Source organism: Carassius auratus, chromosome 25, assembly GCF_003368295.1.
Source record: "Carassius auratus strain Wakin chromosome 25, ASM336829v1, whole genome shotgun sequence".
NCBI classification, from domain to species: Eukaryota; Metazoa; Chordata; class Actinopteri; order Cypriniformes; family Cyprinidae; genus Carassius; species Carassius auratus.
In genome coordinates, this window is record NC_039267.1 from 4,208,727 (window position 1) to 4,233,512 (window position 24,786).

At 35.2% G+C, this 24,786-nt stretch overlaps 1 protein-coding gene across 4 annotated transcripts in view; it reads right to left on the reverse strand.

The window, feature by feature from the left end:
- Positions 1 to 2,055: 2,055 nt before the first annotated feature.
- The window catches only part of LOC113043025 (transcriptional enhancer factor TEF-3-like), a 35,632-nt gene continuing 12,901 nt past the window's right edge, over positions 2,056 to 24,786 (reverse strand). For 2 of the 4 annotated variants that reach the window (XM_026202120.1, XM_026202118.1), the window contains exons 3-12: positions 18,521 to 18,585; positions 16,364 to 16,426; positions 12,110 to 12,244; positions 11,980 to 12,023; positions 10,901 to 10,962; positions 10,691 to 10,821; positions 10,447 to 10,620; positions 6,267 to 6,407; positions 5,887 to 6,039; positions 2,056 to 2,781 (exon numbers count right to left, since the gene is read on the reverse strand). In XM_026202120.1, the coding sequence (XP_026057905.1) occupies positions 2,668 to 2,781; positions 5,887 to 6,039; positions 6,267 to 6,407; positions 10,447 to 10,620; positions 10,691 to 10,821; positions 10,901 to 10,962; positions 11,980 to 12,023; positions 12,110 to 12,220 (930 nt within the window). In that variant the 5' untranslated portion in view covers positions 12,221 to 12,244; positions 16,364 to 16,426; positions 18,521 to 18,585 and the 3' untranslated portion in view covers positions 2,056 to 2,667. Of the gene's footprint in view, positions 2,782 to 5,886; positions 6,040 to 6,266; positions 6,408 to 10,446; positions 10,621 to 10,690; positions 10,822 to 10,900; positions 10,963 to 11,979; positions 12,024 to 12,109; positions 12,245 to 16,363; positions 16,427 to 17,565; positions 17,905 to 18,520; positions 18,586 to 24,786 lie in introns of those variants that run through there. The other 2 variants (XM_026202119.1, XM_026202121.1) reach the window with 2 other exon arrangements.

Here is a 24,786-nt window from a genome sequence, read left to right on the forward strand (position 1 = left end):
GGTGAATTTTAAGGGCAATGGCGTAGTTTGACAGAACATTTGGCTGTGTGTACTAAAAAGGCTTCAGTAGATCAATCCTTGCCATTATTAAGAACGCTGACATTTATTTTGACTTCTTCATGTGCATTAGGAGCCTGCAGGGTCAGGATGCTAATATTTTCTCAGTGTCAGTACAGTAATATATGTCGATGAACAGTATGATTATATTTAAAGTTTAGATTGTGATCATGTGCAACAAGCCGATGAAGTGACATGCGACGTTCAGTAGAGATGTTTCCACCACTAGATGACGCACGCTGATTGGCTGATGGCTCCTAAACTTGAGCTGTGACGTCAAACAGATTAGACAGGACAAATAAATATAACTTTTTATGTAGCCATGCAAAAATAATAATAATAGGATAGTTAGTTCATTATTTCAGCAGAATATTACTCTGCCATCTGTGACTGCTTATTGTAATAATGCATTTGCTAAGGAAAAAAAAGTGTGGGTGCTTCCTAATACCTATTTACTAACAAAGTAAAGGAGAGTTGCTACAAAATATTCCGTAAGTTCTATCGTGAAAAACATTACATGAAAAAAAATGTCCTCCAGTTGCTGTTTTTGTGATGACTCTTGAAACTGTTGTTCATCTCTTTTGGTCCGTTCACAAAGAGATTTTTCATTAGAAATGACATTTATAATGAATGCACTCTGTTTGGAAGGACACAGTGTTGGGTTTTATGAGTATGAACAATCTAAAATGAAACCGTTTTATTTGGTGAATCTGATTTGCTTTGTTGCTAAATTAATATCCACAGATGCAGATATTCAAACTCCAGCTTTAAACTTTATCTTTCTAACTTTTCCCTATCTTTAATGATAAATAAGTCTTAATTAAAAAAAAATTCTGTTTGTAATATATTAACAACCCCGTTTGTTTTCCTTTTATTTGTGTTTACTTAATTTTTTGTTATTATTGTTTATCTTTTTTTGTATTATTTTATGTGTACTGTTCTTGATTGTTGAGCATTAAAACAACAACTTTATTTATGTAGGATAGAAATCATTAAGTTAATCATTAATATTTTGGTGGAAATATTATTTCTGTGTCTTCCGTAGAATCATTTATTTTAGCATCTAAAGCGGAAAAAGATTCAGTCTTTGCCACAAAAAACCCAAAGGGAGAGGGTTTGATTTTGGCATTGGTGGGGACATGACGGCAGACAACAGACACCTAGTTGTTCAATCAAATTATTGAACAATCAGTAGTCGCTCTATATTGGTATACATGTCTATGCTTTGAAAATCATAACAAGTGATGCCCGACTTTGTAAACTATAGTTCTCTCATTAAATATGAAGATGTCAAGCAACAGATTAATGAGTTAACACATGGATGTGATTATATTATAAGTCAGACAGTGAAGTGAGCTGCTGTTTTTGTCACTCCTCTGAGGAAGATTCATTCACTTTAAATAATAATAACAATCTGGCTCTAAAAACTGTATCTCTACTAATTCATCCAATGTGTCTTTTAAAGGAAAGTTTGTTTGCAGAATAGAAAATCCTGATGATTTACTCACCCCCATTTTTTTTTTTTTTTTTTTGAGGAACACAATCCAGGACTTTTTCTCCCTATAGTTGACTTCGAAGGCGCCAATGATTTGAAGGTCAAAATGCAGTTTTCAAAGGGCTCTAAGCGATCCCAGCAGAGGAAATAGGAGCCTTATCTAGCAAACAATCTTATTTTACGAAAAATTATATTCATACACTTTTGAACCACAAATGCTCTGTATGCTCTTGCTCTGTAATATACACAAATATGTTTTCATAGACCTTACATAATGAACCATTGCTTTTTTTCGACCTTAGACTGAGAAATTTCTATCTACACACTGTACACCACGGGTCCCTACATGGGAGTCGCTATTTTGCGCCACCATACTTCTACAGTAGCCCTAAACGGACAAACTGCTCTGCAGTGCATGTTTCATTTGCAAATAAAACACTAACAACTAGTAATGAAAGAAATGAAACTGATATGTGCACCAGAAGAACAAAATAATCAGTTTAAAGGGATAACACACTCTTTATTCCAAATATCAAACTGTTTCATACTGCCTGATTCTGCTGTCAGGTAAAATTACACAGTTACCTCTCTGTTTTTTACAAGCCCTTGTTGTGGAGAAAACCCCCAGAATCTTCCGGCTTCCTCAGATCAGTACAGAGTTTAAGTTTTCCACATTCAAGAATACATCTGATAAATACAATATAGCAAATCTACGAAAAAACACATCACTTAAACATTCAGTCATTATGCTGTTCACCTTAGTCCTGATAAATGATGAAAAACTACTGTTTGTCCACTTTTGGTTTTGTAAAAAACAAAAAACAAATAGGTGACCATCACACCCAGAGTAACAAACACTAATACAAACACTTAGGGGCTAAAATGAGATGAAATGAAGAAAAACCAAAGAACTTTCTCATGCATTTCGTTCTCAATATACAAAAGAAAGAAATTCAAATGTCATGACATTCAGATTTGCCATTCCTGCAGATTCTCTGCTTGTGCCTGTGAGAGTCCTGTGCCCGGCGTGTCTTCGGGACCCCTTCAGGAGTCTGGGCTGCGTCCAGGAGGGGGCGCCGCGGCGTCTGTAGATCAGTGAGCTCAGACGCTCGCTCTCAGTCTTTGACGAGTCTGTAGATGTGATGCTGGGCTCCGTGCTCGCTGGTGGACACTTCAAACACGTATGCGATGCATAGCAAGGTCTCTAGAGTGTCTCTGTTGGTCACCACCTACAACACAGACACAATGTTTGGTCAACGAGCAGCACTTCATGCTACGCTCACAGGATCCACTTGATTTGATCCTCTGGGAGTGTAAGTGTCTCCAATCACAGGGAGCTTTTCATTTTGATGCAGCATTATGAAGACAAACAATGTACGAGTTATTTTCTTAGTAATAACTTTGAACGGATGTAACCATGAACGGTTCAAAATTGAGTTGATTATAATTTAACACAATTCGTTAAACATCAAAACATAAAACAATTTGGCTCCTACAAAATCATTGACAGCAAATGTGGTTTATGAAGCATATCTGACCCAGGGTCGGATATTTTACTAATACTAATTATTAATATCTTAGTTTTTGAATCAAGAAACATGACAAATGTTGCCTCACTTTCTGCACACACACTTACACACACACACACACACACACACACACACACATACACATACACATAAACACATACACACACACACACACACACACACACATACATATTTAATATATGACACACTACAAAAACTTATTTTGTAGTGTAATGATAATAAATATGAATGAAAATAATTTTAAATAAAATGTAAAAGAAAAAAATAATATATTAGCAATGCATTTGTTGCAATTTTTTGAAATATAATAAAATTGTAATATAAAATAAATCCCTAATCAAATACAATGTTACACATTCCAAAATAATACAATATTATACATTGTTCCCTTTATTTACACCTTTACTTAAATTGTACATTTCACATTTTAAATGAAAAAAAAATCGATCTATTTTATTATTGTATGAGAAATGTTGGCTCACTTTAAACATAATCATATACATACATTTTATTTGTAGATAATATTGATTTTATTCATATATTTACATTATCTATATGCTGCTGTACTATTCATATATTATTTATTATAGCCTATATTCAGTATATAATTGTAATGTGAACTACATGAATAAGGACATATGTAGAGTGTTGTTTTGGTCCGAGTGCGTCACTGTCAGTCGTTTGGACTCAATCGGGTGATTGTGTGTGAGGTCCCTCTGTGTCGGGTGAGAGGCCCATTGTTTCGGGGTCTCGGCAGAGGGCTGCGTCCCACACACTGGAGCTGTTGTCACAGCCTCATTTCTCTTTTCTTCAGCAGTCTTGAGTCTGTAATGACGGCTGATGTTAAACTGAATTAACTCACACTTACTGCTGAGCTGCAGGAATCACTTCACAATGAGGACAACTGTGTGATCGAAAAAAATTGCTCTGTCTGGTGCTCTCGTCGATTTGTAGGCTAAAAATCAGTTTTGAGTTTTAGTTTTACTCTAAACTAAATTGATCATAGTTGCTGTCAAAATACAACAGTTTTTTTATCGTTTTTAGTGTGAAACCATACATTTAATGCAATATCATTCAACAAGTCTAGTTTGTTTTATTTTAGTAAAAATGACTGTATAATTGGGGATATAAAATACAAATAAAATATATTTAAAATCTAATTTAACAATAGTATTTATAGTATATACGTATAATACTGGGGTGCCTCAGGGCTCGGTTCTTGGACCACTTCTCTTCTCTGTCTACATGGCATCATTAGGTTCTGTCATTCAGAAACATGGCTTTTCATACCACTGCTATGCTGATGACACTCAACTCTTCCTCTCATTCCATCCTGATGATCCGACGGTAGCTATTTGCATCTCTGCTTGTCTAAACAGACATTTCTTGCTGGATGATGGACCATCACCTTCAACTGAACCTTGCCATGACAGAACTGCTTGTGATTCCAGCAAACCTATCGTTACATCACAATTTCACCATCAAGTTAGGCACATCAACCATAACTCCTTCAAAAACAGCTAGAAGCCTTGGAGTTATGATTGATGATCAGCTGACTTTCTCACATTGCTGAAACTGTCCGATCCTGCAGATTTGCTTTATGCAACATCAAGAAGATCAAGCCCTTTCTTTCGGATCATGCTGCACAACTCCTTGTTCAAGCTCTTGTTCTGTCCAGGCTGGACTATTGCAATGCTCTCTTGGCAGGTCTTCCAGCCAATTCTATCAAACCTTTACAATTAATTCAGAACGCGGCAGCAAGATTAATTTTTAATGAGCCAAAAGAATACACGTCACACCTCTGTTTAACAATTTGCACTGGCTTCCAATAGCTGCTCGCATAAAATTCAAGGCATTGATGTTTGCCTACAAAACTACCACTGGCTCTGCACCCATTTACCTAAATTCATTACTTCAGACTTATGTGCCTCTAGAAGCTTGCGTTCTGCAAGTGAACGTCGCTTGATTGTGTCATCCCAAAGAAGCACAAAGTCACTTTTACTGACTTTTAAATTAAATGTTCCTTTCTGGTGGAATGACCTCCCCAACTCAATCCGAGCAGCTGAGTCCTCAGCCATCTTCAAGAATCGGCTTGAAACACATCTCTTCCATCTTTATTTGACCCTCTAACTTTAACACTCACTATTCTTATTCTATTCTTTAAAAAAATATAACTACCTTTCTAATCTTTTTATATTCTATTTTCTTTTCATTTATTATGCAATTGTATATGTTTGTGTGTGTGTATGTGTAAAGACCTCTAACTAGCTTGCTCTATTTTTTTTCTTATTCTATCTGTTTTCTTTTTATTTATTATATTAGTTAAAATCCCATGCTATGTGTACTGTGTTAACCTAACTGAGACTTGTTATAGCAATTATAAATCATTGCTCTTTTTGTTGTTTTTGATTGCTTCCACTGTCTTCATCTGTAAGTCGCTTTGGATAAAAGCGTCTTCTAAATGAATAAATGTAAATGTAATATATATATGTGTGTGTGTGTGTGTGTGTGTGTGTGTGTGTGTGTGTGTGTGTGTGTGTGTGTGTGTGTGTGTATGTGTGTATGTATATGTATATGTGGGTATATGTGTGTGTTTATATATATTTATATAAATGTATGTGTGTGTGTGTGTGTGTGTGTGTGTGTATATTAACAGAACAAAATTAAAGTAGGAATAGTTTAAAGTAGGTTTATTTTCTATCCCCAGCATTTGTATTCAGCTAGTAACTAGTAACTAGCTGTAGTTAGTGTAATAGTGTGTCTGCAGGTAATGTCTGATGTTACCTGCAGAATGGTGAAGTTCTCCAGTACACTGTTCATCATGTATTTCTCTGGTAGATGCTTGAGTTTGTGGATGAAGTTGATCATGTATTCACACAGCGGCGATCGATGGATCCTGAAGACGTATCTGCCGTTCTCGAAGCGTGCATACTCCGTCTGAACGACACACAGGTGATTACTGTTTCTCAAACTCACACACACATGCCACATAACACAATTATGATGACCTAATACGCTGATCTATTTGCATATGGAGGGGATCTTTCTCCCGGTCTGACCGCTAATGTTATTTCTCACTGCCTTTAAAACAATTAGACGGAACTGTGCTGGCTGTAAGATGTTTTGGGAGTAAACACGTTGTGACAGGTCACATTTATTCCTACCTCCACCTTCTCCACCACCTGTTTCCCAAACGAGCAGACTTTAGTGGAGGAGGTGATGATCATGTTTTCTGAGCTCTCGTACTGACTGGAGACGCCGTAGAAGAAGCTGCTGTCGTCCTGGAGGTTGATGCTCAGATCCGCCTGCACAACACACACACACACACACGTGGAAGTTTACTAAAGAAATACTGGGATGGTTTACTGATTGCATCATATATAGATTTTGTTATATGTACCGTACTATTCATGCACTTCAATCATACTTCAGAGAATACTATCTAGGGAAGGGACCCAAAAACATGGTATTACTGTGGTTTCACTTGTTTATTTTCCATGCCTTTTATTTTATGAGAGGAAAATGCATTGAAAATATTTGTCAAACCTGTTAAAAACGTCTGCATTGCATATCATTACATAATAAAAAATATATTAAATATTCAATTATATTTTGCATCAACAATAAGAAGCCTATTTTAATAACATTAAAATGTTACGTATTGTGACATTTTCAATGCAAATGAATGTCATAGTGCAAAAATAAAAAATATATAATGCTTTATATATAATATATTTGTAAAAAAAAAAAAAGTATTATATTATATTATATTATATTATATTATTATAAATATTTAAAATAAAAAAATTATATCAAATATATATGCTGTTAAGTATACTTAAAAAGTCCTAAAGGTAATAAAAAAAAAATTATACAGAATATTTTCATATATATATATATATACACACACACCACACACACACACACACAATATATATATATATATATATATATATATATATATATATATATATTGTATTTGACACAAACACACACTTGTAATTATATTTAAGAATACTTTCATTAAACTTCTAATGATCATATAGCAAATATGAAGCCTATTTTAACAATACTAAGCTTTTATGTATCGTGTATTATGTATTCATAAAAAACGCATATATTAATTTATATAAATATTCATTTCAAATATCTTCATATATATTGGGGGTGGAAGGTTAAGTGTTGTTAAATAAGTTTAATGTCATAAAAAATAATACATAAAAAAAAAAAAAAAAAAAAAAAAAAAAAAACAGAATGTGAAATATAAATTGTTCTTGCTTTCCTTGGACTCTGGGGTCAAACATGACTAATATAAGACAGTAAAAGCCCCTGGCCGGGTCGGTGAGAGCCGAAAGGCCAGTTGAAAAGCCATCATCGCATCCCACAATTCACAGCAGCGCAGAGGTAAAGCAGCTTCACCTTTTCCCCCGCGCCCAAGCCTCATAACGTCCCATTAAGAGCACAACACCGTCCCCGTCCCCCTCTCCGCTTTATTCCCTCGTTTATCTTCATTTCTCACTCGCCCGCTTGCCTCTCTCTCTCTCTGCGCGGGAATTCATCCAATTACAATCAAGTGCCCGCCATGCTCCAAATCGCATTAGCGCGTCCGGCTGCGTGTGTAACAATTTAGCACGGCCGGCTCAAATCGGATTGCGAGCGCACTTCAAAAGCAGGGGCCGATCCGTTAGGACAGGGCCGCGAGGCGCGCTGTGAGATGATGGCCACAGCCGGCGTGAAATCTAATCTAGAATGCCATAGCTTCGGAGAACAAGCTAGCAGGCCTGTCACCGTCCCCATGACTAGCTGTGCCCGAGGACGCCCCAGTCATGACCTATACTTATGAGCGCGGGAAACGGCAGCCCGGCCGTGCTGATGACGCTTTTTATAGCCGGATCTTAATGGACTTAATATATCTAATGTTTCTTCACGGACACCTGAAGGGCCCCGGGCTCTGATAAAGGTCTCAGATGCTCTTTAATGAACAATTCCTGTTTTGTTGGGTGTCATGATGCCAGCATTTCAACAGATGATACTGATCGCAGAGAAAATGCAGGATTCTCAATGCCGGAGCAAAAACTAATATCAAATCTTTACTTTAATTCGTCCCTGAAGGGCAGTTAATGCAGTGGAAAAAAATGTCTGCATATTGTATAATTATTTTTTTTTAATAAAAAGCAAAACAAAATAACTTTAAATAACACTTGTGTATATATCATTTGTAAAAAGTTGAAATATTTTGAAAAGAATATATATAAAATAATACAAAATTATATCTCTATAAATATTTTATTTTAGAGAATATATATATATATATATATATATATATATATATATATATATATATATATATATATATATATATATATATATATATATATATAATAATTTATTTATTTATATTTATATATGCATGATATAAAATATATTTTAAAGAAATTTATATTCATATAAATATAATGTATATATAGAAAGACATTTAAACTATTTAAAAAGAATAATATTTACAAAATAATTATTAAAATATTAATAATTAAATGACATATATTATATAAAATGCATATTAACTGTTATATATTTTTTTAGATAAAATAAAATTTACACACACACACACACACACACACACATATATATATATATATATATATATGAATAATCTAATAATAATAATAATAATGTAAATATATTAAATAAAATATATAATAAATATTAATAATTGTAGATTAAATTAAAAGATAGATAGATAGATAGATAGATAGATAGATAGATAGATAGATAGATAGATAGATAGATAGATAGATAGATAGATAGATAGATAGATAGATAAACAATGAGTCTAGACAGTCCCATCGTACGTAATCTCACGAACACAAAAAGGCAATGATTAAGCACTTGAACAATACTTAAGTGTCTCTCCGGAGGCTGGAGGCTCTATAAATAGCAAGCAGCGTGTGGTTTGGAGCGAGTGACAGGTGCCCAAGCTCAGATTTCTCTAATGAAAGAGCAGAGCCTGTCACTCCGACCTCCAACATCCCACACTCAGTCCTTCTCCACAGTCACTGTCCCACACAATACTGATTCACAGCAGCCAATGAACAGCCTGCGTCTGCTTTTACTGTTTCACAGTTATTTAACACTTCAAATGTCTTATTCAAGAAATAAGACCTTGTGAATATAGTACACACATACAACTACCGTTTCAAACCACTGTAACCATTAACTGGAGAATTTACTGTATATTTGCATGTAGTTACAAATTTCTGTCTCTTCCAAATGCAAATTAGTTGGAACCATAAGAATGTTGTTTACAGATGTAACAACTATTGAAGAAAAAAAAAAATAGAATAGAAATTACATTAAAAATAGCATAAAAATAAATAAAATAAAAAATAAGTAAAGTAAATCATGAAGAGAAAATTAGTTCAATTAAAAATAAACAAAAATTAAATAATATAAAATTAAAAATACATAAAATTATGTTTAAAAAATAAATAACATAATAAAATATTATTTTAAATAAAGTAAAAAAGGAAATTAAAATAAAATTAATTTAATAAAAATAAACTAAATAAAATAATATGAATTTAAACATAATAAAACAAATCATACACAAAATATAATATAATAAATTTAAAATAAATTCGGTAAGTTTCAATCATTTCAAGCAACCTGTTTCAATGAATCAATTAAATGCAAAATACAAAAATCAAGTAAATACAAAAGGCTGATAAATATCACACACACACACACACACACACACACATAAATGCATATATGTATATATTACTGCTGTCAAACAATTAATCGTGATTAATCACATCCAAAATTAATTTTTTTTTTTTATATAATATATGTGTTTGTATTGTGTATATTTATTATGTATATATAAATACACACACATACAGCCTTTATTTGGAAAATATTTACATGCATTTATATGTATGTATTTATATTCATATGAATTGTATCATATATAAAATAACTGTAATATATAAACGGAAAATTTTAATTAAATATATACATGCATTTATGTGTATTTATATAAACATGATAAATATACACAGAACACGCACAAACAAAAATATTTATTTTGGATGCAATTAATCGCAATTAATCGCTCGACAGCACTCATTAATTCCGATATTGTTTTAGTTTGTATTACTTTTAATTAATTTTTTTGTATTACATGTAAACATTTATGTCTCTTCCAAATTAGTTAGAAAGCAGAAGAAATAAAAGGCAGAGGGTCACTTCCAGATGTACGTGACTAACATGACACACAGGTCATCACCTCATGGACCGGACAGAGAGCTTCATGCCCCGTTGGGACGTATCTGAGGTTCTTACCCAGAACTTGACGAGGAAGAAAGCGTTAGCAGGTCCTTTCTCAAACAGCTCCTTCAGTCCTCCTTTCTTCTCTGGGAATTTGTCATAAATCTGCCGTACATCCACGGCCTCGAGGTACGGATCGCTGTACGTGGGGTTGGACTGACCGATGTGAACAAACAGGTGCTTGTTGACCTGTCCAACAGAAAAGTGTGAGCCAGTTTGATCAACATGAGCATCAGTGATATACCGGTGAAGGACTCACAGTCTCTGGATCCTGAGGTTGCTCCAGGAAAGCGGAGAACTCCAGCATGCGCAGTCTGGAGCTGGCGATGCTTCGGCCCTGCCAGGGAGGCGCGCCTGAGGACATCGACAGACCCGTGCTGCTGTCATAACCTGAGGAAGCCATCATGACCCATACTGACCATTAAACTGTAGCTCAGTCAAATCAGGAGCAGCTTTTAATGATACAGACCTGTCATCGGCGGAGGACCGCTGGCCTGCATGACGAAGTTCTGTTGAGAAAACGGCTTGATGCTGTTTGGAAAAGACGATTACATGACAGCTTTTATGATGTTTATGATGATGTTATGCATACAGTATATATATATATATATATATATATATATATATATATATATATATATATATATATATATATATATATATATATATATATATATATATAATATAACACAACTTTATAAAAGATTGCATTTTAAAAGTTAAATAATATAAAAATAGATTATAAATGTTATAAATATTGTAATATGAAATATTTAATTTAATATATCCATTTAAACTTAATATATTATATATATATATATATTTTATTTGTATATATATATATATATATATATATATATATATATATATATATATATATATATATATATAGCTTAAGAAATTAAGCTAAAATTATGTGTGTGTGTGTGTGTGTGTGTGTGTGTGTGTGTGTGTGTGTGTGTGTGTGTGTGTGTTTTAACAACTTTTTGGAATTCAGTATTTTTTACAAGTACAAATTTGCATTTAAAATTATTTTATATAAAAATAAAAACTATGAAAATATAATATACATATGTGACCCTGGAGCATAAAAGCAGTCTTAAGTTGCTGGGGTATAATTTTAGCAATAGGCAAAAACATTTTTTAAAAATAAACATTGTATGGGTCAAAATGATCAATTTTTCTTTTATGCCAAAAATCATCAGGATTAAGAAAAGATCATGTTCCATGAAGATATTTTGTAAATTTCCTTCCATAAATATATCAAAACTTCATTTTTGATTAGTAATATGCATTGCTAAGAACTTCATTTGGACAACTTTAAAGGTGATTTTCTCAATATTTATATATTTTTTTTAAGTCACACATTTTTTATCAGATCAAGTACATTTTCTATTTGTCAAGTTTGGTTTGGCTTCTCTGTAAGCTCTGTGTCCTCTGTGAACGCACACCATACTAACCATTAAACTGAGTCAGATGTGCAAACCCTTGTAAACTGATCGGATCTAATCACAAAGATATTAAAACTCACACACAACATGAACTTACTCTTCAGGGCCTGTGGTTTGTCCTGCGAGAGCTCCATGCCAAAACTACAAAAACAAAGGCATGAAATGACGATTAGCTTTCTGTCCAGAGCGAAGGTGTTCATCAGTGATGTTAAGTGTGAGGCGCTCACCCCAGCAGCGGTCGGGTAGGCCGGCCTCGAGAGACCCTGCAGAGCCATCTTGTTCTGAAACGCCGAGGCTGAGATGATCTGAGCCGACGACATGCTGGACATACTCTGCATGGCTTTGTCTTTGGCCACCTGGTCCTATCAGAAGACAACAACATCAGGAACATCAGAAATGTCCTCCCCATTCAACTGGAGGTTGAGTTCTTTTTATTAATAACGATTTGTCTACATACTGAAAATCTCATATTGATGATCAACCAAAAATGAGATGCTACAGGGGAAAAACTTCCTAGACAAGGTGGTAAAGTCTTTTACCCTCTGTGGTAAAATATTTTATGTCTTTGATTTGATCTGCTGATTTCATTTGCACCAGCAAGATCCAAATGATTTAAATTCATATTTTAAGAAGCTTTAAAACGAAGCTTTACAAACACTGAATATACATATTTTCACATGCATTGAAAACATGGGAAGTAGCTAGGTAAATGTGTGTGTGGGGGAAAGATGAAGGTGGTTTATGGCTCTGGCGGGGTTTGAGTGGTGTTGACAGCTTGACTGCTTCTCCTAGAGGTCAGATGAAGAACTGGGAGCTCTCGCTGTGAATGTGAGATGCCCAGAACCAAGAAGAAGTTTTTATCTGCTTTCAATGTTGAGGAAGTTAATAGCTGCAAGCTACTCATAACCAGGGCCATCGCTGGGGTTTGCGGGGTTGTACCAGTGGGGCCTGTTTCGAATTGTTTAATTTACACTATGTTTTCAGGTCTGTAGGCGTCCAGGAACAGAAACCGAATAATTAAATGTCTTTACTGTAAAAAATAAAATCTACAATCAAACCTAAATTTATTCAGAGACATTCAACATTTTCACATTATCACAGTTTATTTGCTATAGTTTAGAAACTGGTAATAACATAATTAAACTGTCAGAACAAATTCATCTTGATAATGTCAGATAATGTTGATAGAAAGATTTGTAATGGATTACAATCAACCAAACCTTCACACAACTGTTAGTATGATAATATTTACACAACTATCCATACTTTGTGACCAATTACCAAGCAATGCTTAATTTAGTTCAATCTGTGGTGTGAAACGGTCACATTAGCAACTAAAGAAAAAAGGACATAAGCAAAACATGGTCAGGTCAAAGTTTCTGAATAATTTCTGGTCCCAATTATTATTATTTTTGTCAATCAGTTTCACTAGTAGTCCACTGCATGAAGAATTTTTGGGGTATTATATATCACAGTTTGCTATACTCCCTTACATAAACGAAATAAAGTGTCCTGCACCTAGTAAAAAACATTTATAAATTATATCTGGTGTCTGAATAATTGTTGGTTGGACTGTGCATTAATTCTTGTTAAATGTATTTTGACATATTTTGTATGTATTTGTCGGTACAAGAGCAAAAAAATAATAATTTGGCATTCGGGTGCAGGAGGAACTTCGAGGAGAACTTTGCAAAAGGGAGCTCCCTCACCCATTGGCCCCATAACTGAAAGAAATTAAACTACTTTGTGAGTAGACATGTGAGAGACAACAGGAGATGTCCTTTTTTTTAACTAGTATGCTATTTTAAATAGAAGCAACTATTTAGATTTAAAACACTTTAAAGATGGATTTGTTTTTTTACAAACACACACTCTGAGTAAAGAACCATAGGGTTCTTTACTCAACTCCAAAGAACCTTTTATGCTCAAAAGGTTCTATAATGGCAAGAAAGAACCCTTTTGGCACAAAGGTTCTTTAGGCTATTATTCATTCATATATTACATAATTCTGCAACATTTTGTATTTGTAATTAATTCATTGTTTGTAGTAACTTAATATCACATTTTAATCATGCTGATTTTTTGAGAAAAAACTGTAAAGGCACTCTTCATGTGATATTGATTAACTACATAAATGTATATATTTATATAATTTTTCTAACACTCATATCTTGAATTTTGTGATCATTCACATGTATTCATAAATGCATTTGAATACACCGAATAATGCAGTGAAAGAATGCACTCAAAATGCACACGCACACTAGTATGACTTCATCATGTAACTTTACATTAGTCTAGATGCGTGCACTTTTTAGGCATGATTTGTTTAGTTTTTTAATAGTTTATTTGATACTGTTAAAAGGCACATCATTAAAACAAAAAATATGAGTTCACATATCACACCTAAACACGCTTGGAAAACGTAATTAGAACTAGCTACTAAATTAGATAAAAATGCCTATCCATATACAGCTAGGATTCGCGAACCCCAAACAGACTCAAATGATTTCGAAACCGCTTTGAACTCCCGAACTGACTCAAATGATTCGCGAACCCGCTTTGAACTCCCGAACTGACTCAAATGATTTCGAAACCGCTTTGAACTCCCGAACTGACTCAAATGATTCGCGAACCCGCTTTGAACTCCCGAACTGATTCAAATGATTCGCGATGCCCAAACTGACTCAAATGATTCGCGAACCCGCTTTGAACTCCCGAAATGACTCCAATGATTCGCGATCGCCAAACTGACTCAAATGACTCGCGAACCCGCTTTGAACTCCCGAACTGAGTCAAATGAATCGCGAACCCCAAACTGACTCAAATGATTTGCGAACTCGCTTTGAACTCCCGAACTGACTCAAATGATTCGCGAACCCGCTACAAACTCCCGAACTGGTTCAAATGATTCGCGATCCCGCTCCGAACTCCCGAACTGACTCAAATGATTCGCGAACCCACTACAAACACCCGAACTGACTCAAATGATTCATGATCCCACTCCGAACTCCCAAACTGACTCAAATGATTCACACGTTATACTCCGAACTCCCAAAATGACTCAAATGATTTGCAAACCCGCTTTGAACATAGTGTATATTTAAAAGAAGTGGAAAATGCAGCAGAGTTCAGTGCAATGACTGAAATCAGTGAATTGTTTCCTTTTGAACTTGTTAGTAAGAATAAACCGACTTGCTATAAATAATCAGTCATTCAAGCATCACGTGAGAAGTATAGGAAACATTTTCTTATTGCCTCAGTTATTAAAAATAAATATTCTGAATATAATAAATATAACCAAAATATAACAAACTGCAACAGACTTCTGAGACTGATTTTTCTGAACTTGTTCATCAAAAAAAGTATTTCTAAAGTTTCGTAACAGTAAGGACATTTTATTATCTTATTTTATCAGTGAGTTTCTTTTAGAGCTGTTTTGTCTTTCTGATTCATCAAGAGAAGATCAGGACATTTTTGCTGAGTATAGCTTTATTATTGCCTCAGTTCAAAGTACATCTAAATACAATACATATACTTTAAATATATTGCTATAAAAAATGTAAAATGCAACTTCTGCGCAGTCACTGGAATCAGCTTTTTTCACAAAAATGTATATAATAAAAATGAAAAGCTTCATATGAGAACAACAGAACAATTCAGTTTAGTGCATTACTGCCCCATTACAGTTTGGTTAGTATATATATATATATATATTTTTTTTTTTTTTATAAAACTGCAACAGGCACACTCATACACAGTGACTTGAATCAGTTCATTGCAAGATGTTTGAATCCTCCTTTTTATTGCTTCATATAGATACATTTTAGAAGAGCATGATTATTCAGTTTATTCTGTAGATTACTCATCCATTTTTAGTCACTTACTCCTCAACACCTGTCGGATAAATTTTGCTATAACTTAAGTGAATTTACAGCAACGTTGCATCATGCGAGCGTGCATGGAGAGTCGTCCACAACTACCCAAAGCAACTGCTGTGTCCTTGAATCATGACCAGCCGATGCATTCTTCAGTCCTGATCTGGCAAATGCTGCGGGCTGAAATATGGGCATGTGTCTGTCCGTCACAGTTCTCAGTTACAGAAACATATTTAAAAGGGCTGTCAGTGTTAGCCGTGTGACCAGTACCACACTCAGACAGCTGGGCCAAGATGGCCGACGGCCAACGGGTGAACTATGCCATATGATGAAAGACAGGAGCACGCAAGGAGAAGACTAAGCCCTTATACAGCCAGAGGTCATGCGTTTCCTGAAAATTAGAGACGTGCTGAAACTGATTTATAGTGTAGTGTGTGGTATATTTGCATCTGAACAATGCCTAGGCTATATTCACTTGGACATTAGTGCAATTGTCCAGAATCTGAGCCTCACTTTGCATCATTAACAAATGCTTTGGCTGTAAAGTGATAATGGTGCTAATTTGCAAACAGGTGATCAGCATTAGCAGAGTTCATTAGCTACCTTGAGTTTCACCTGGATTTCCCGAGCTTTCCGTCGCGCCAACACCTGAATGTGACTGGAGACCTGTGGGAAACACACAAGATTTGAGCCTAGCTGATCGTACCGTTTAAAAAATTAATAATCATTTATTTCTTAAAGGAGTAGTTCACCCAACAATTAAATATTGGTTAAAATGTGCTCACCCTCAGGCCATCCAAGATGTAGATGAGTTTGTTTCTTCATCAGATTTGTAGAAATGTAGTATTACATCACTTGCTGACCAATGGAAGTGAATGGGTGCCGTTAGAAGGAGAGTCCAAACAGCTGATAAAAACACCACAATAATCCACACCACTCTTTTTCATCAGTTAACATCTTGTGAAGCCGAAAGCTGTGTGTTTGTAAGAAACACATACATTATTAAGGCGATTTAACTTAAAACTGGACAAAATATGAGTCCATAATCCATAATTATGCTTCCTCAAGTGAAAAAGTAAATTTTCTGTTGTACCCTCATATAAAAACTCATCAGGATTTTCGTTTAGATCAGTTTTGGACTGTTTTGACTCGTAAACGGTGCTTGATCTTCAGATTTCACACCTGATTCAGACCACATGATTGTTTCACTAGAGAAAGCAATATTATGGATCATGACTCATATTTAGCTGGAAGCAACCATTTGAATTTAAAAATGAATTAATAATGGATTACAATTTTTCATGTCACAAGATGTTAACTGATGGACTGGATTGGTGTGAATTACTTGTGGATTATTGTGATGTTTTAATCAGCTGTTTGGACTCTCATACTGACGGCACCCATTCATCCTAATGGTGAGAAAGTGATGCAATGCTACATTTCTCCAAATCGGATAAAGAAACAAACACATCTACTTCTTGGATGGCCCGAGGGTGAGTGCATTTTCAGCCAATTTCCATTTTCAGGTGAACTATTCCAGTTGCTGGCCTCCATTGACTATATTAAGGAGAACAAAAATACTATTGAAGTCAATGGGAACCAGAATCTGTTTGGATACCAGCTCACTTAAAAATGTTAAACAGAAGAAAGTAAATAAATGTCTCGGTCTCAGAAGCCCAACTTAAAACAAACAACTTTGCTCTGTAATTTTTAACCACGGTTGTGCGAGACAAACACAGATGATAAATTCATATGGAAAACTTTACCTAACCAGCGATTGCTTTGACCTTCATCTGTTCACTTACCAGGTGCGATTCTAGTTTCCCTTCTTGTATTCAGTTATTATTTTACCTCTCGGTCCCCCAGCTCACCTCCACTCTCTCCGAGGGCATAAGACTCAGTATGTGACAAGGCCAGAGTGACATCATGCGATATCGAATGCCGGCGGGAACGCTATCGGATTTCAAATCCCCACCCCAGCAGCGTGTGATGTGCCCCGAATCGTAAAGGGGCGACCGGGAGAGAGCAGTTGTTTGTGGGTCTAACGAGCAGGATTGAGAGAGGTGCTGAAGACACACACCGATATCCGATCCGCGCTCGATAAATCACAACACTGAAGTGCATTTCAGCATGGAGGCCCTCAGGGGCCAAACATTTACACTCAGTGAAAGTCTGTTTGGGAGTTTAACAGGACAAGCCCATCTCTAAGTCCCAGTCTGACATTTGCTGTACTTCCTGTCGCTGTTAATGTGTGACACAGAGGTCAAATAAAAGTAATTGGCCAATTTAATCCATTTAGTTAAACTGTAGCTACTATTTTAGAGTTGCATTCAAAGATGTGCATGCAAATGCAAATGTAATTTCCTAATCATATTTTTTGTCTTGTTATCCAATAAAAATATATTAACTTAAGATAAATTCACTTTACAATTTTCTTTTTTTTTTTTACGTACATTTTTATTTAAAGTGACCTATGATCTCGATGTGAATTTTTTTTTAAAAAATGTAAAAATATATATTGATTTAAGATTGATTTTCTCTTTTTTTCTTGTTGTTAACTCAAAAAAAAAAAAAAAAACGAAATAAATAAGAAAAATAAACCAGGATATATATGCTCTGACGACAAGTAATATCTTACACAAGTTTGAACTAATCAACTAATTTTATTTTATCTTTTTCTGTTTAGATTTAGTTTAATATTTTTTTACAGGAAAAAAGATGTATTTTATTATCCAGTATTCTCAAATGTGATTTCTCTACCTGTTTCCTGGTCCGTGTCTTTCCCGTCCGAAGCTTGATGTATCGCGCAATCAGCTCATTTCGTCCTGAAAAAAGAAACAGAGAAGGTTTACAGTCAAAACTGAAACTGGATAGAGGACAAAACTGTAGGGCAGGACTTGGTTTAATATTGATTAAATCATTATTGATTAATATTGATAAACTGACAGAATAGATGGATTTGAGCCAGTTGCTTTAAAAAAGAAATGAAGACAAGAAGACATTTTTCTTTACAATAACCAAAGTCCAAGTAAATAATAAAATAAATAGTGTGTGTGTGTATTGGGGGGGGGTGTCAGCTAAGCTCCTTTGACATGAGATATTTACATAATTAATATTTCAATACAATTCAACACATTTGCATATTTATAGTTTGATGTCGCTCAATGGTCACACTGACATGCAGGTAAACAGATTAAATATTTATATTTTTAGTGTTTGAGTGTTTATTTATTTTAAGTTTTTATGCATTTTTTAACTCACTAACCCACTGGTATACACACACACACACACACACACACACACACATGTATATATACTGTATATATACGTGTGTGTGTGTGTGTGGAATGTATTTTCTTTCCCTTTACTTTTTTATATCAATATGGTACATTTACTTGTAAGTTTAAAACAAGTTAACCCAAAAGTCAGAATATATTAACTAAAATAAATAACTTACTAACAATTTACAGTTTCCATCATGTAATCTGTAATTAGTAATGGACACACACACACACACACACATACATAATAAACCAAAATAAAATAATAAATAAATTACATAAACTAAGTTTAAAAAAATTACAAAATAGGTTAGGTCTCCAAGCTACAGTACTGTTAAAAGTTTTAGATACTTGTGTAAAAATGCTGTAAAATGAGGCTGCTGTCAAAAATAATGTCATAAATACATTTTATCACATGTATTAACTAAGTGAAATGAACATTTGGGGTGAGCATCCTTTAGTCCTCAGTGCACTTGCTCATAGCTTTGCAGGTAGGTCTCTTGAAGCGTCTCGGAGATGTTAGCACAGTTCTTCTGGATTGAGTCTGTCTCAGTTTGTTCTGTTTCTTCACGTCACTCCAGACAGACTGATGAAGATCAGATCAGATCCTGTGTGCAGCACTGGCGGCTGTCAGACTAAAAGTGCATGAAGTGTGTTGACAGTGAGTTTGAGTAAGTGCATAGCTAACGTAAGAGCGTTCACCGACACAAACACACGTCTTCATCGGCTGCAGTGGCACGATCGAGCTTTCATATGTGCACTGGGGAATTTATCCAACGGGATCCTGTGCTCGACGTAACTGCATTTGTAAATGTGACAGAAAGGCTTGGAGATCTTATCTTTCAGGGTTTTCGATCGAGCACAATGATGCAAATCATATCACCCTCCCTCCCAGCGATGCTTTTGCTGACAGACGGGTCACATTGGACGAGAAGGTGAAGGGAATGAAAGGGTCCCGACAAAACACAGTCGCCACCCACCGCACAACTGATGAGGAGCAGCAGCTGGCCTGTGAGTCAATGTTTATAGAATATGCCTTTACGCTTCCCATAAATCACTGGGCTCGTTCATCCGGCCAGACTCCGGTTACTAGTACACACTAGTACAGAACCCCTAAACGCCCTCTTACCCAACAAAAAACACCTGTTTGCGGCTGTTTTATGGAGAAAATGACCTTGTGTTGCACGAGAGCGTCAGATTTTGCACTTTAGGAGAATATGTCTTCTCAGATGTTTCTCCTAAAACTACTTTGGACAAATATAAACAGATTCACTAGTCGTCCAGTAAGAGTATAAAGCTCTAAAATGGTTGTGAGATCATGTTGATGAGACATTGTTGAGATCTCTTCTTAAAGAAGAGCCAAGCATTTCTGTTAGAAGTCGATGAGGATGCGTGACATGTCTTTAGCTTCAAGAGCTTCTCAAAGGCATTGTGTGAGATCTCATTTGAGCTGCACGCGTGTGTATGTGTGAAGATTTCTTGATGATGACACATAGCAACGCCCTAGAAATGCATAGCTTTGTACTAAAAAGCATTAACCACTCTACTAACTGTATAGCAATGCTTAAACCACACAGAGCCATCGCAACAGCCTGGCAATGACCTGCAACAAGCAAACAACACTTCAGCAAACACAAAAATGTGTTTTTAGCTTTTGAAATAACTCAAATATGCCATGTGCTTCATGTACATTTAATACATGTGCGGAGCAGGAACATATAGGGTTTAAAACATGCTCCGTTTACCTTCATCTGCTTCTTCCATTTGCTCATTTTACATTGACTGTCACTACAGACAACTGTAGTCTGATTCGTGAATTAAAAACATATTTGTAATGCATAAAGCAATATTAGCCTACTAAATAAATCAGAAGAGTTTACAAAATGCACAGAAAATACCGCACACTAAAATCAAAAACAGAGTTATGTGTTAGGCCCCTGCGAGGGGTCATTGTGTTCATGGGGCGGAGCTACAGAGGGGTCGTTCATATCAATGCCACAAAAGTGAAAACTGAGCCACGGTCACCTGAAACCTTCACACACACATTGTCCACCCTGAGGGTCCACAAGGGGCCGAAACAAAGCTGGTGTCACGCAAAAGTACGGCAGCTCCCACAACGACCTCATAAATCCATAACCTCCCACTCAACCTCTCTCTCTCTCTCTCTCTCTCTTCTCCTCCTCTTCACATTCCAGTCATTCCTGATCTGTGAGTCCTTCAGCGTCTGCTCAATAAACAACTAACACACACACACACACACACACACATTACAAGGCATGCACACATTACACGAAAGGCCTATAGGAAAGAATATCAAAAATCATACATATCTACTGTTTCTCCAAGACTTTACAGAGAGCAAATGGAGACTTTCAATTACGTTTTCTGCATCTTAGATGTTTCCTGCTGAGAAAATGACTCGCACTGTCTCATTCTGCACTGTCAGGTTCTCAAACATCTGAGAGAGAGACTGATAGAGAGAGAGAGAGAGAGAGAGAGAGAGAGAGAGGGCACATCTGTGCAGCAGACGGTCTCCTGAGGGTCGGGACGCATGTCAACAAAGGGCACATTTAGGATTGTCAATGTGTAGTCAGAGCGAGATTTCACTTCAGACTGTGTGTTTGTTTATAAAATATTTATATAGTACCAAAATAGTACAAGTACAAAGAATGGATAACAATTTAATCTGATATTCGGATACTGTAAAAAATTAAATTAAATTAAATTAAATTAAATTAAATTAAATTAAATTAAATTAAATTAAATTAAATTAAATTAAATTAAATTAAATTAAATTAAATTAAAAATACATTTAAATAAAATAATGTTAGACAATTCTTCAAACTTGTTTAAAAAACTGTACAAAGGAGATATGGATGACTCTTTTAATCTGTATTTTTTTTTTGTGAATCAAAAATATAGTGTGACCACAGTAATTTGACTGAGTGAACTAATGACTCTTATGAGTTGATTCTATTCAGTGAATCATAAACTGAGGCTATAATTCGACGAGTGCAGTCCGATTCTCTTACAGTAAGTGGTTCTTTTTAGTGAATCAAAAACAATCAGCACAAGCAGTGTAGTTTGATTCTTTAACAAATGACTCTTTTAACCAGGTTCTTTCTAGTAAGTGTGTGTGTGTGTGTGTGTGTGTGTGTGTGTGTGTGTGTGTGTGTGTGTGTGTGTGTGTGTGTGTGTGAATCAAAAACATAGGCAACAACTCGACGAGTGCTGTCCGATTCAAGAAAAAATTATATAGTGAATATTTCAGTTAAGCTGAATTCAAGTGAGACTAAATATGTTTAGTCAATAAAAGCACATGCTTAAAGTGCATCTGTTCACAAAAAGTAATCAAAATAACGCACATTGTGATCTCATGGAAAAGAGCTGCTCATATAACAAATAGGAACATAATATGAGTTGGGAAAGACATGAGGGTGAGTGAATGATGACAGACAGACAGACATGCAAGACCTTTAAGACCAAGTATTAACTCTCCTTGAAGTGTCCGACTCAAATCACACAGAGGGAAAGCCGCGTTGCACTCGTGACCTCTGAAGGGCCGCACCGCGACCTCAGCAAAACAAAGAGAGGGAATGAGCAAAACACACTGACTCATTAGAGAGCTCAGACATAAACCAACCTCTAACGGGCCTGTGAAAAATCAAGCCTATGTGAGGGAAGGGTGGCTTTTTCCATCTGTTTGACATGAGGCAGCTAATGAACTGCATCAGTGCATCTCAGTACACTCCTGTGTGTCTGGAATAGTTGCTTCTGAAGTATGCTTTCTGTTTACAGCACACAGTGGGAATTTTCTGTGTCCATCTTTTAAAATATATGTAAAATATACCATTTAGGAACTAAAATGTACACATGAGGTATTAATAAGCATCTTTTCTGGGTATATAAGGTGCATCTTTGCACCTCATATGCCAAGAAAAGCACATTATTTATCTTCTGGAAAGCCAACTACATCTGCCAAAAATGTGTATTAAACTGTGTATGGAAAGCTACAAATAATACAGTGCAACTGACGTGAAAAAAAAGTAACACTGACGATGATTTTGTTTCTTGCTCCATTATTTCCATTTGCTATATACTGCCATATGTTAAGATATTTTATACACCAAACTGATTTCTGCAGATTAGTAACTCTTTCAAACAAACATACGTACAAGTCATATTTTAAAATAAAATATTAATTTTAAAAAAGGTATAGTAAAAATTGTGTACCATACGCTAAGAAATTGTATACATGTGACTGAAAAAAAATGTTTTATCTCAAATTGCGTGTAGAATCTGTGTGGGAATCTAACAAACAAATGTTTTTTTGCTATATTTTCTTCATTAATTTATTAATAATCATATGTTTAATTAAGTGGTGTATTTTTTTCTTTTTATAAATGTTATTAAAATTTATATTTTTCAAGACAGTTCAGCATTTTTACATTCTCACTACTAAATGTTTTTTTATTAATTAATTAATGTATTTATTTATTTTTAATCTACCTATCTATATATTTGTAGTTTTGTAGTTTTATATTTTATTTATTTTGTTTTATTCATTTATTTATTTATTAAAGGAAAAACTTTAATAAATACAAAAGTGTATCACTTCAGTCGGATTAATAGTAATCAGAAATTTTTCTTGAGCAGCAAATCAGAATATAACAATGATTTCTGAAGGATCATATGACACTTTGAGCTTTCATAGCAATCAATTACATTTAACAATATACTCAGATAGAAAATACTTTAAATTGTAATAATATTTTACAATATTAGTAATTTTACTGTATTTTTGGTGAAATAAATGCAGCTTTGGTGAGCAGAAGAGACTTTCAAAAAGTTTAGTTTGATCTGTTTTCATCAGAGTGAGCGAGTTGAGCATTTTCAGCCCAACAAATAAGTTGGCTATGCATCCTCACAGACCCACAGTTTGGGAGCCAAAATGCCAAGATGTTATCAGTCATGCAGTCTGAAATGTGATTTCTCAGCCTCACACAGCTGGGGTTTTTCATCCTTCAGCATCCGTCCCATATTCCTCCACAACCGCAGAAAAATGTGCCTTTAACGACAAGTGCTGGTTTTTTCAACAACTTCTGAACAGGTGGAGAAGCGCTCCATTATGTGGGTACTTATCTTGCGACGGGATGCTGGGGAGCCATTAAACCATGGCAAATGTGTTTCCTTTCAGCGGCTGTGTGTAATTTTACGGGTCGGGAGAGTTAATGCATTACGGTACAGTGACGACCAAAGCCAAGAAATGTTTTCTTTGGCAAAGCCTGTTGAATTTTCACCCAGCGTACCAAAAACCAAACAATCCAAGCGCTTAGCTGGGTAATAACTCACACACGTAACAGCCAGTGAGTTTCCACACAAACACACCACAAATACCAGTAGAAGACGTCGGTGGAACCTCTGGAAAAGGGTCACGAGTGCATTGTGGGAATTCTCGTCATTCTTTAAGCGCTCAGCACTGTAGATTGTCGCTATTTGCGTGATTGTCTGAAATTGCTGGGGTATGAATGAAGCTCTATCTGATTTTTGCCAAAACACTGTCGGCTTGAGGTTTCTCTGAGCTCAAGATTTATAAAGCTGACCTCAGGAACCAACAGAAATGGATAGAAGCACAGAAATGAAACTTTAGTGAGTACAAGGACTCATTTTTACAGCCTTCATTGAATCTAGAATCATCCAAAGCTTTTGCACTGACCTTAAAGGGTTAGTTCACCCAAAAATAAA